At 35.0% G+C, this 11,602-nt stretch overlaps 1 protein-coding gene across 11 annotated transcripts; it reads right to left on the bottom strand.

Moving 5' to 3' along the window:
* Positions 1-432: 432 nt before the first annotated feature.
* Positions 433-11,372, bottom strand: LOC121970758 (serine/threonine-protein kinase D6PK-like). 11 transcript variants are annotated; one of them, XM_042521682.1, is made up of 7 exons: positions 11,035-11,359; positions 9,266-10,306; positions 3,609-5,170; positions 3,460-3,526; positions 2,269-2,345; positions 1,328-1,539; positions 433-692 (listed from the first exon to the last, which is right to left on the bottom strand). In XM_042521682.1, exons 2-3 carry the CDS (start codon positions 10,165-10,167, stop codon positions 4,309-4,311), a joined length of 1,764 nt encoding a protein of 587 aa, XP_042377616.1. In that variant the 5' UTR covers positions 10,168-10,306; positions 11,035-11,359; the 3' UTR covers positions 433-692; positions 1,328-1,539; positions 2,269-2,345; positions 3,460-3,526; positions 3,609-4,308. The 11 variants fall into 11 exon arrangements, with proteins under 11 accessions (XP_042377616.1, XP_042377612.1, XP_042377615.1 ...); XM_042521678.1 differs by having other exon boundaries at positions 2,269-3,347; positions 3,460-3,499; XM_042521681.1 differs by having other exon boundaries at positions 3,460-3,499.
* Between the last annotated feature and the right edge of the window lie 230 nt (positions 11,373-11,602).

Here is an 11,602-nt window from a genome sequence, read left to right as displayed (position 1 = left end):
TTAATATATAAAATCAATTAATTTAATCAAATACAAAATAATTGACTATTATTACATTATTAATGGACTGATATGTGAATAATTGACTGTCACTCGACTATCTTTGAATTATTATAATTCATGAACTTGGATTATAATTCATTGTTGATAATTTAAATTAATCAAAACCAATAAATCAAAATAATTATTTTTTAAGAAAACTAAATTTCTGAAATAACCAAATTTAAATTTTGAATCAAATACAGTTATTTCAATTTGATTTCTCAGCTTTATCCTGAAAAAACATACATGAATGAATTTTCATGGTGAGTGAATGAGATATTATCATTGTGTTCTCTTTATTTATGTTTTTTCTATGGGCATGGGGCCATATAATCATACACATGCAGATTTCATCCCCTAACCACAAGACACAATTGAAACAAAGATCACTTTTAAAAATATTAAAATGATTGATTGATTCAATTTTTGTACATAAAGAATACATCTAATTATTTCAAGCAAAAAAATGCATTAGAAATTATATATCATGACAAATAAATAAATAAATAAATACATTTTTATATACTATATGATAGGCACACACCACATATTCATTAGAAAAAAAACAACCCTAGAGATGTGCTGCGTTTCTATGTTGCCATCTGTTTTTTTGTTCAATGGATGTTTCTTGCCAATGTCTTGAAGTGTGCCTAGTTTATGGAAGAGGAACACATTCATATTTAGTCTTTTTGATGAAATGCCAACTAAAAAAAATAGAAAATGAACAACCATGTATATATATATATATATATATATATATATATATATATATATATATATATATATATATATATATATATATTAATTTATCACTAAATTTATATTTACTAATTAAAAAAATGTACATGCCTGTAACTCTTTTTTTTTAACCTTTTTAATTTGTATCTATCATTTGGTTTAAATAGCATAAACTTAAATGTGGTTCCACAAAAATTAAATTATCAAGAAACAATAGCTAGCTGTAGCCACCAAGCACAATATTATATATATATATATATATATATATATATATATATATATATAAAGTTTAATGTCCATCTGTTTGAATTATTGTGCTAAGAGTTAAGAAACCCAAGAACCAGCACAGTTGTGCAGTTGTGTTATCTTTCCTTGGCAAAGAAACAAAAAAAGTTGTCTTTTCATGAGGAAAAAAAAACACATTAAGATCATATTTGATGGATGCAATGTTAGATAACTTTTATTCACAATTTGAAGTTCATTTAATCAGTTGAAGACACAGCTGTTGCAGAAATGATCTTAAACCTGATACAAAACTAGGGCATACCTGTAAGCAGCCTCAGACAGTTTCGTTTGGACTTTATCATCTTGACTAGTTCCGCTCGGTCGTGGCACGTCTACATGGAAGGATCCTTGCTTCAGGAATGTCACATATTCCAGGCCTAGAGCTTGTTGCTTCATGTAATCATAGAGCTCTTGGTGAGGAATGGCCCAAGGGGTCATCAGATGCAGCCTCTCTAGAGAATTGTAGCCCATTACCTACAGATCAGTACAGATAAGTACACTCTTGAGATTATCTAAACGACTAGTAACACATAGCAATACAGATGTTATCTGCTATAGTCGTTACCAAGTGTTTATTACTAGCATGCAAGTTGCTATCGTACACTAACTATCTTATAGCAATAATCTCTCTCTCTGGATACATTGGAAGTATCTGTTTTGCAAAGGTTAAGAAAGTAAGTCATCAACTACATGACGAGCGTTGTAGTTAGGATGCTCCAAACTTGTTAGTCTGGTTAGTTAAGACATCGACAAGTATGATGATTTAAGATCACAAAATTTCACCCTAATCAAGCCCCCCTCCCACACATTGTACCAAAGTCCTCCACTTCTACCATCAAATAATTTAACCAAACAACACTGAATGATATCAATAAACTCAATAGGGGATGATGAACTGCTAAAAATGTGGAATTGTTAAATTTATTCAATCCAACAAATAATTTTACCAAAGAACTTGAATGAACAATACTTTGTATCGAGAATGTGCTAAAGCTAACTTAGAACTTTAGCACTAGCTCTATAAATTGTTTGGTAAGACAGCTCAATGGCCAAAAAAGGATACTTTAGTACAATGGCTGGAGAGGTATGATCGGTGCAACAAGAAGGCCATATCAGGAAATTTCCATTATTAGGCACCCAATTTGATTATTTCCCTTATCTTTTTAATCTCACTATGAAGGGAAAAAAAAAAGTGATCCTCACCTTCAACAATTCATCTCTGCTACAACCTTGCAGGAGTTGTACCTTCTTGTCCTTTGTTGTAAGAGTGGCTTCACCACCTGGAAAACAAAGGTAGCACAGGCATCATGTGCAAGCAACTGAACAGATTCAACGTATCGATATCCTGCTAACAAGAAATGCATCAAGGAGAACTAAAAACTCCCTCTACCTCCAACAAACCAAGAATACATATGGTTAAACTATATAACAACTTTGCGTCTTCTCAGGATAATTTAGATGGTTTTATATATATATAAAAATTGGCTTATTTGACATTAGTTATCTTATCTGTATTTTAATATTATAGAATACCCCTATAATAAATATTGTTTTCTTGAAATTTGGATTAATAACTATGATTATTAAAGTGAGATTTAACTTGCATGCAAACGGAATTTCCAATTATCTGTCAGTAGGTACGTGTAGGACTACAATTTTATAGATTTCAGATGATACCTAGCACTAAAAATTAACATGAAAGCAAGCATGTTAGAGGATTTAATAAAATGACAGCCTAGTGCACAAAGCTCCCGTTATGCGAGGTCTCGGGAAAAGATCCATTGTACGCAACCTTACCCTACTTTTTACAAGAGGTTGTTTCCAGATGTTAGAGGATTTTATATTGAGGGAAAATGTAATTAATACATTAGCATAAACAGGTGTAGGCATACAATTCTATAGATCACAAATGATACCTAGCACAAAATGTTAATATGAAAGCGAGCATATACCAGTGATAAAATGAAATTAATATATTAACATAAACGCACTTGTAAAAACACTTTAGATTCACTCCTTGATATTTTGTCACACCTTCAACATCCACAAGTAATATGGTTATTTACTTTAAGACATGCTTTTTATCTTCTCACGAATAAAAAATATAAACCATACTTTTGATTTAGAAATAAAATATATATACCTTGTGCCCATGACATATTGGCAAAATCACTGCTGCTAATATCATACTAGATTCTAGAAAAACCATCTCTGAGGAGATTACAAAGTCTCCTTGGATCAACTTACAAAGCGAAGTGAAGCTCTGACCACTCAGATTGAATCTTATAGTGGTGATAAGTTGGTGATGCACATGCCGGCAGGCATTAGTGCAAATATTAATATTAAAATTGGAAAAGAACTCATCAAAGTGAAATATCAAGTGTAAAGATGTACCTTCAAACCAACATATCTTCCAAAAGGGTTAATGTTCCACCTAAAACATTGGCCAAAAGAGAAACATCTGCTTCTGTTAACTCATATCTGTAGGAAAATATAGTGATCCTTTTTTACAGAAAAAAAAAGAGTATAAGCAAAGCAGACACCTTACGGCAATAGGAAGTTTACAATCTGTTCATGTAGCTGGTTGGCCTACCCCGTAGATTAACCATCTTAGGTTTGTTTGAATCCGAGTTAATTCAGTTGAGAGCTCATAAACAGGAAAGTAAAATGATTCTATACTGTCTGCCTCCAAGATGCTGAGAATATAACATAATGCTATTAAGAAGTGCTCAACAGAAATTAAATTGCATACGGATCTCCATTCGCAACGAAATCCAATGAGAAGTTTTACAAGCATACAAGGGAAATTTTCATTTTGCACACTAGATTTTAATTCGATTCTGAACATAGTCCATGTACTGATTTTCTGAACTTGGTCCTGTGTCTTAAGTTTCAATTTCAACTTGGAGTCTCTCCCCACCAAAAAACAGAGAATCTGGATAATGCCAAACAATAAGATATTTGCAAACCCCACGAGGTGGTTGGGAATTTTTATCCAGAAACTCAGTAGCTATTATTTAGCAGAAAATTGCCGAATAGAAATGTCTCGTGCAAGCTTTGTAGATTAATGAACAGTAGAGGAAAATATCTAACCAACCATGAATAATATATGCAACTTAAGAAGTTTGACCTGGTACAATAAGAGAAATACAACCAGCATGATTTTTATAAAACCACTTAGAACTCGAGAGCATGCATTGAGTAGTGTCGACAAGGGCAATTGCACCAGTCAAGATTACGCCATTAGAAGAAATTGAACTCCAGATAGTTATCTGAACCTTTCTCAGATGTAGGGTTAGCATTCTGACTAGTTGATGCCATTGCCCCAATGTGTTGCTCAATCTTAATGGGTTTCGGGACATCAGGAGGGGTTGCACATCTAATCAAGGCCCAATTAACACCCTCAAAAAATGGGTGCTGCTTTATCTCTGTAGCCCCACGCTTATAAGCAAGCCGATGCTGTGGCTCTTTGACTAGTAATCCCCTTATGAGATCTCTAGTAGAGAAACTCACAACTGGATACTCAGGAAACCTCAAGGGCTGACCAATCACATTAAACAATGTAGCACGGTTGCCTGAACCCTTGAAAGGAGTCTTTCCAAATAAAAGCTCATACAGGAAGATACCTAAGGTCCACCAGTCAACAGCACTTCCATGGCCCTCACCTTTGATGATCTCAGGGGCCAAGTACTCATGAGTACCAACAAATGACATGGATCTAGCATCAGTAGGTTCTGCAATGAGCTCAGGCAATGGACTGATCTGATTTCCAATCTCAAGCTTCTGTTTCCGCACCTTGGACTTGGAGGGAAATAACCGAGGGAAGAAACATGTAGTGGGGGCAGCACAGGAAGGCTGGATGCAGGATGGTTCAACACAACCAGGTTGGATGCAGTAGCCATGATTGTTTCTTCTAGGCTCATAAGTAGTATTTGATGATTTAATGAGGGTGGGACTAACAGTACAACGAAGAGAAAGATCAAAGTCTGAGAGCATGATGTGGCCATCTTCTCGGACAAGGACATTCTCTGGCTTCAGGTCACGATAGATGACACCAAGCATATGCAGATATTCCAGAGCAAGGAGGATTTCAGCAACATAAAACCTGCATTTGTGAAAATCAAATGCAAATGTTTCAAAAATTTGATAATCAATTTAGTTAGACTTTAAAAGAGATGCAATGAATGCAGCTGATGAACTCAGTATACACAAGAAGTTTATTTGTGTAATACACAATTCATTAAAAAATGTAATGGTAAAACTTCAGCATATTTACAAGAACTGTTGCACATGAACATTTCCAAGATTTATATTAACTAGGACAGTCTATTCTCAGTACCCATAGTAGCAGTGCAAGTCGCTAAGACTGCTCATCCACCAATAAAAAAATATATAGAAAAACAGTCCAGTAAAAGAGAGAAGGAAATTATAGTTCAGTAGAAATATTAAGCATATTTTTGTACTGCAGTTCAACCATACAGTTGCATTTGGCAACACATGCTTACAAATAACTACTAGAGATCATAAACAAAATCTACTACTTTTGAGGAAAAAGTTGATAAAAGATGACACTCTTCCATGTTCAAGTCTTCACAACATAAGATGATTATGAAATATAGATATGCTGAAAAAAAATCCCCTAGTGTACACAGTTGGATATGAATTTTGTAATTCCAAGTAGTTGTACATTAATTAAGATGAAACTTTTGAAAGAAAAGGAAAAATAGTATCACGAGAAATATTCCTGGATTACAATTCATTTATGAAAAACTGCAGCTACTTGCTTATACAATTTCTTGATTGAGTTTATGACTAATTACAATTCACATGTAGGTGGTGTATTCACTGAGACAGAAACATCTCCATAGGGCTTGTATTATGATCATAAAAGATTGTTGATGGTATCCAGGCTACAGTCCAAGTAACTGAATCATTTGGCCTTTTCAACTGACATTAAACACCGTTCAGTCTCACAGCACATAATTGTCAACTGAATTTATAATCTTATATTACTCTTGAATCACTCCTGCAGACAGATCAGAGATATATTTGACTGGAAAAAGGACAAATCAAGCAGGCACCAAACCAACCCATTTATATTTTGAACTAACATAATTGATCTATGCCAATAGAGATATAAACAATTTCTCTGTTTTCACTACTCAGTAATTTCCAAAAGGTTTGACTACTCCTGTGTATAGCTGGTGATGATTTTTTTTTTCATCTTTAAGTTGTCATATAGTATCATTTCTTCCAAGTGCAGTGAACTAGGTTATGTGTAGATAGAAAGATATCACTGGAATTGAACAATTGGCTTCTTGTGGAATTAATCCATTAGTTTTGTCCAAATTCTCAGAACATTTCATAGCCAATTAATTGAGTAATCACAATTATGTCTTTTGAAAAAAGAAAACTTTCAATTGATCATCATAAAACTGTGAAGTCTCGACTATTTTCGTGTTACTCTTTCATCAAACTCAACAATATTATATCACTAGTAAAATCTAGATCTCTCTAAGTCACATCTTAAAATATAATTGATCCAATAAATCTAATTGTTAATTGTAGGCATTGACACATGTTTGAATATGTCTAAACAATCTTAACCTATTTTATCTTATTTTACTAGCAATTGAAGCCACACCTAATCGCTCCAGAGAGTAATATGCCTTTACTTCTATCAGCTCTACTACATTTGCTCTTTTTGTGCATTTTCTCATAGCTTCTCAACACTATATTCCATAAAGTATGATTGATGGTACAATTGCATTTTCTCATAGCTTCTCAACACTAGATTCCATAAAATATGATTGATGGTACAATAAACAAAAAAATTTTTAGCACGCAATGACACATAAAACTCCAGAAAACCTCTCTATTTCTTTCACAGTTTCACCTCACGCTTTATCCTATTGATGATATCTGTTTTGGAACCACCGGTTCATGGTTCACCACGGTTCAAGATTATTATTATTTTAAAATTATAATTTATAAAAATATATATATAAAGGACTTGCACTATTTCCTTGCCTACGTATCTCCTATGATTTTAAAGGAGTATCTCGAACTTTGGAAGTATCGCTATCAATACTTCCTTATATCTCAGATGTCCTAACTTGCTCGGGTTTATCATTGATAAATTAAATATCGTGGTCCTTGTTCCGATGGACTATTTCCTTATTTTTCCGAGATTGAGATGATGAACATCCTCCTTCCATTATAATTGGAGAATTGAAGTCAAAAGCGGTCGAGATTTCAAAATTGAGAGATAAGAGTAGAGAAGGTGTTGTGAAATGATGAAATGAGCTCCTTATTTATAAAGTTTGGAGAATAACAAACACTAAATCGTAGCTATTGATCAAAAAACGATCAAATAATTTTTTTTAAAAAAAACTCTTTCCCCCAACGATCAGAATTGCTTTACTTTTTTATCTAGATTTTAAATCACACTAATATAAACGGACCGTTTCAAAGTTAAAAGAATTATTTACTCTCTTACTCTTCTTCCAACTATTAAAATATAGCAAAAGAAAACTATTGATTAGTTATTAATAAATTAACTAACACATAAGGACATCAATAATTGTAGTGTAGTTGGTTAGGATACTCGGCTTTCATCTTGGCGACCCAAGTTCGAGTCCCAGCAATGAAATTATTTTAAACAAATTTACATCTATAAAAAAGAAAAAAACATCGAACCGGCGGTTAAATGGGGGCCTTAACCTTAGCGCAGGGGTCGGTTAAGGTTAAGGTTCAGGCCTGCCGACCTAGGTCAACAGATAACCCGCTCGTCAACCCGATTACGGGCCAGGCCGGATCCGATTAGGACCCAGCCCGTGGCCGGGACTAGATACCAGTAGATACTTTAGGTGATATATTTTTTTCTTCTAAAAAATGGTTTCAAGATAAAGACGACAACGTTAAACCTTTGGCGATTCATATTGCATTCCATTCAGTTTCAATTTCACCTCCTACTAGCATTTTTTCCACTCCAAAAACCTATTTAAAATGACAGGTCACCCAGCAGTGATATGCTCCTCGATATTGCTGAAGGTGGTGGGAGGAAAGCTCATGCACTATGGAAATATATATATCTACAAAAGTTCATGGTCTGAAGCAAGCTTTAAAATTTCGATCCGTACCGAGGTTTCCGTCTTGAACCAGAACGATACAATTTCGGTACTGTATCGTGCCGTACTAATATAATTTCGATATTTTTTAAATAGCAAATATATTAATTAAAAACTAAAATATTTAACATAAATATTTAAAAAATAAACAATATAAAAATTAATCTATAAAAAAAGGAAATGATATGAAAATAATAAATAAATAAATAAAAATTTTATTATAATTTTTAAATTAAAATAAATAAAATATAAAATTAATTAGATAATTTTATTAGGGTTTAATAAAGTCTTTTTAGATTATTTCCATCATGCTAGGAGTTGATTAAAATAATTAACCTAAGTTTAATTAAAAAAAAATATGAAATCCGACACCACTCGCGAGCCCACACGACTTCGACACTATCACGGGGTTGTGCGACCAGCCATGGCCATGGGGCTTACCTGACTCTTTCAGCGCGATCGCGTTGGTCGTGCGACCCCTCTACAGCGACCCCTCTACCTGACTCTTTCGGCACGATGCTTCCGCGGCGGTAGCGGAAGGGTTATGTGACCCCTCCGTTGTTGTTACAGGGTCTGACCCCTTCGCTGTGACCACGGGGTCGCGCAACACGTCGCACCTGTCGCGGGTATGGTGTCGGGGTCATGCCGGTGGCCATCGCCGAGCAGAACGAGATGTTTCGCCCGTTTCGATCATCTCGGCACGACACTTTAAACCATGGTCTGAAGTACGTCAACCAAAACAAGAAATGTAAAGATTAATTGTCAGTATAACACCAGTTATGGTATTAGCAGAGCGTAAGAGGAACCAATCATACATGCTTGTGAAATTTACTATTTTGAAACTCACTCAAATGAAGAGATAAAAATAAATATTTGCATCCTCAATGATATAATTGATTTCAGGACCAGCTGTCAAATGAAAAATAAAAGCTAAATAACCAAAATCTTACAAAAAATATAGGGTTTCCACAAGGAAAAAACATACAAAGAGATCAAAACAAATAAGTTAAGCAGTTCTAAAATATAGTATATATTATCTAGAAAACAAAGTCCAAAATCAGACTTCTTACCTCACTGCTGGTTCTGAAAAACATTTTCCTGGTTGCCTCTGCCGCAGGGTGTGCAGATCTCCTCCTGGACAGTACTCCATCACCAAACAAGAATATTTTTCAGTCTCAAAGTCAGTATACAATGTAGGAAGAAAAGGGTGATCAAGGCATTGTAATATCTCCCTCTCTGTCTGTGCTCTAAGCAGCTTTTTACGACCAGCAAGAGATACTTTGTCCATAACCTTCATAGCGAAACAGCATTTGGTCCCACTCAGTTCTGACAAATATACAGTGCCTATATCTCCAGAACCCAATCTCTTAAGCAACCTGAAATGATTTAAACCGAGAACTCCATCTTTAGCACGCATTGCCTGGATTGCTTCCCACCTTGAATCGTTTGCTTTGTGAGGCTTGTTAATGTTACTGCCTATGCTACTACAACTGCTTTCATTACTTGCATCACTGCTTGTACTAGCTTTGCACATACTATTTTTCCCACTCTCAACCTGATCACTAAGCTTGGTGCTTGCACTAGTCTTTCTCAAACTACTGTTGCTATCACTGACTTTCACAGAAACTCTGTGATTATCCGTGTTGTGCTGCTCTAATATTTCCTTCATATCTTCTCCAATTTCTTTCAAGTTTGGATTCTTGTTCAACTGTGACAATTCTGTGGTTGAACCTTGTCCACTTAAACGTTTTGTAGAACCAAAGGATGGATCCAAGTCACTGGCACATGGAAGTTTGGAGACGTTTGTACAAATTTCATCAACATTATGACCCTTTTTTAGACACTCAAAGACCACAGTATCTCCATCTACTGGAGTGTATCTCTGAACTGTTTCCTGCAATATGATTGGAATTCCAGGTTCTTGTTTGCAATGTTGTTGAGAAGCTGATTCCGGAGGCTGTCCACTTGACATGTTAAGTTGCAGTTCAGGTGTCGGGTTGCGAGTGGACTTAGGTTCAATTAAAAGAAAGTGGATGCTTGTGCTTGTATCTATTAGCTCAATGTTACATAAAGTTGCACCATCAATTCAGCATAAATCTATCCTCGATGACCTTGAAGATCAAAAAAAAAAAAAAAAAAAAACTTTTACTTCCATAAGCTTATTCTGAAGTATATCTGCATGGCAATGCAACTAAAATCATCATAATTTTTGTTTTGGAAAATAATGAAACCTGCTAATAAGTCACCTTTGCCAAATCTTAATATAATGAGTATGGGGCAGAAGTGATTTCCATGATAGTAATAAACAGATCATAACCTATTGATTATATTACTATCTATAAAGTGATGTCTGAGCAGGCTTGCATTCAAGACTATCGTAATGGAATCTGAAGATATCTAATAAGCAATATAAAAATGATGTAATTTATGCATCAAAATGACATCCATGAAAGCAAAGTTCGAAGAAGAGGTCAGAAACTTCTTGATAAAGTGGTGAGGGTAATGAAATCGAAAGCTCTTAACAACACAAACAAGACAGCAACAAGAAGGGGAAAAAACTTTGTTCAGGTCAATCCAATAAACGAAGTCAATGCACCCAGATAGAAACGACAGATCTTGGAGACAACTACCAAACGGAATCCGCTCCCTCCACAGTCTACACAAGAGAAAAAAACTGAATCTTTGACCTTGAGAAGAGATGGCACATCGAACAAATATAGAGAAGCACGATTCAATCACAACCAGATTGCGGACTCATAGTTCACGAACTAACAAGAAAAACATACGACGCAACTCGAGATGAACAGGCAAAGACGACGATATAGCATCAAAATCCAACCTTTCTACAAGTAAACGCAACGGAAATCCAGCAATAGCGGATTTTGACCACGAACGCCAGAAAGAAAGAGGAATCCCGAATCGATCGGCGGCCGCAGGCAAAATGCCGCTCCTTCCACGGCTACCGACTCTCGAAACCCTAACGAAGATCAAAACACCCTTGAATCCTGAAACGAAAAGGCGAATGCGGATCTTAGATGGCCATCGAGACGTCGAAGGCAAGTACCTGATGGCGGTGGAAGCAATTATTGGTTGATTATCGGAAGAAAGAGGGGGAGTTAATTGGAAGCCCTGGTGGAGTATGCGCGTAGAGGAAAGGAGTGGAGTGCGTTAAGCAATGGATAAGAAAGCTCATGCGATAACACATATAACAGGGCCCGCCAACCATTAAATATTAATCATCTTTATTCAATTTCTCAGTAAAATTAATTTATATATAAGGCAAAAATCAAGAAGATGTCAATTTTTTTCCTAAACCTCCTATTTTAATTGTTTATTAAAAGAACTTCTCAACTTACTGTTAAGTTGGTTATAATTATTCAATTTACTTAGTATTATTATCTCTCATC

Source organism: Zingiber officinale, chromosome 4A (assembly GCF_018446385.1).
Source record: "Zingiber officinale cultivar Zhangliang chromosome 4A, Zo_v1.1, whole genome shotgun sequence".
Classification (NCBI taxonomy): domain Eukaryota; kingdom Viridiplantae; phylum Streptophyta; class Magnoliopsida; order Zingiberales; family Zingiberaceae; genus Zingiber; species Zingiber officinale.
The sequence above is the reverse complement of the archived record's forward strand: the minus strand, read 5'-3'. Positions and strand labels throughout refer to the sequence as shown.